We start from the raw sequence: 231 nt of genomic DNA on the forward strand, positions 1-231 counted from the left end.
GAAGGAACTCCGGAGCTGGAGCGAGAGGAAAGTGTGGCAGCCAGCTCCATGGCGGAGTCGCAATCCAAAGCCAATGGCGAGGAGTTCGAGGTCCGCTCCGAGTATAGCGACAAGCTGCCGCTGGGTGCTGAGGCTGTCACCATCTCCCAAGAGATCAACGGCAACTACCGGCAGCGTCCCCGCTGAGTCCCCCCACACCCCCTCCTGCAACCCCCTTCCGGGTCCCCACCT

General features: G+C 63.6%; 1 protein-coding gene across 1 annotated transcript in view; it reads left to right on the forward strand.

Annotated features, from left to right (window-relative positions):
• The window catches only part of ISLR2 (immunoglobulin superfamily containing leucine-rich repeat 2), a gene marked incomplete at its 5' end in the record, with an annotated part of 2,357 nt that extends 2,171 nt beyond the window's left edge, over window positions 1–186 (forward strand). The window contains one exon of the mRNA XM_010140858.1: window positions 6–186. Coding sequence (XP_010139160.1) covers window positions 6–186 — 181 coding nt within the window. The remainder of the gene's footprint in view (window positions 1–5) is intronic.
• Window positions 187–231: the final 45 nt, after the last annotated feature.

Source organism: Buceros rhinoceros, unplaced genomic scaffold (assembly GCF_000710305.1).
Source record: "Buceros rhinoceros silvestris isolate BGI_N320 unplaced genomic scaffold, ASM71030v1 scaffold40387, whole genome shotgun sequence".
Lineage (NCBI taxonomy): Eukaryota > Metazoa > Chordata > Aves > Bucerotiformes > Bucerotidae > Buceros > Buceros rhinoceros.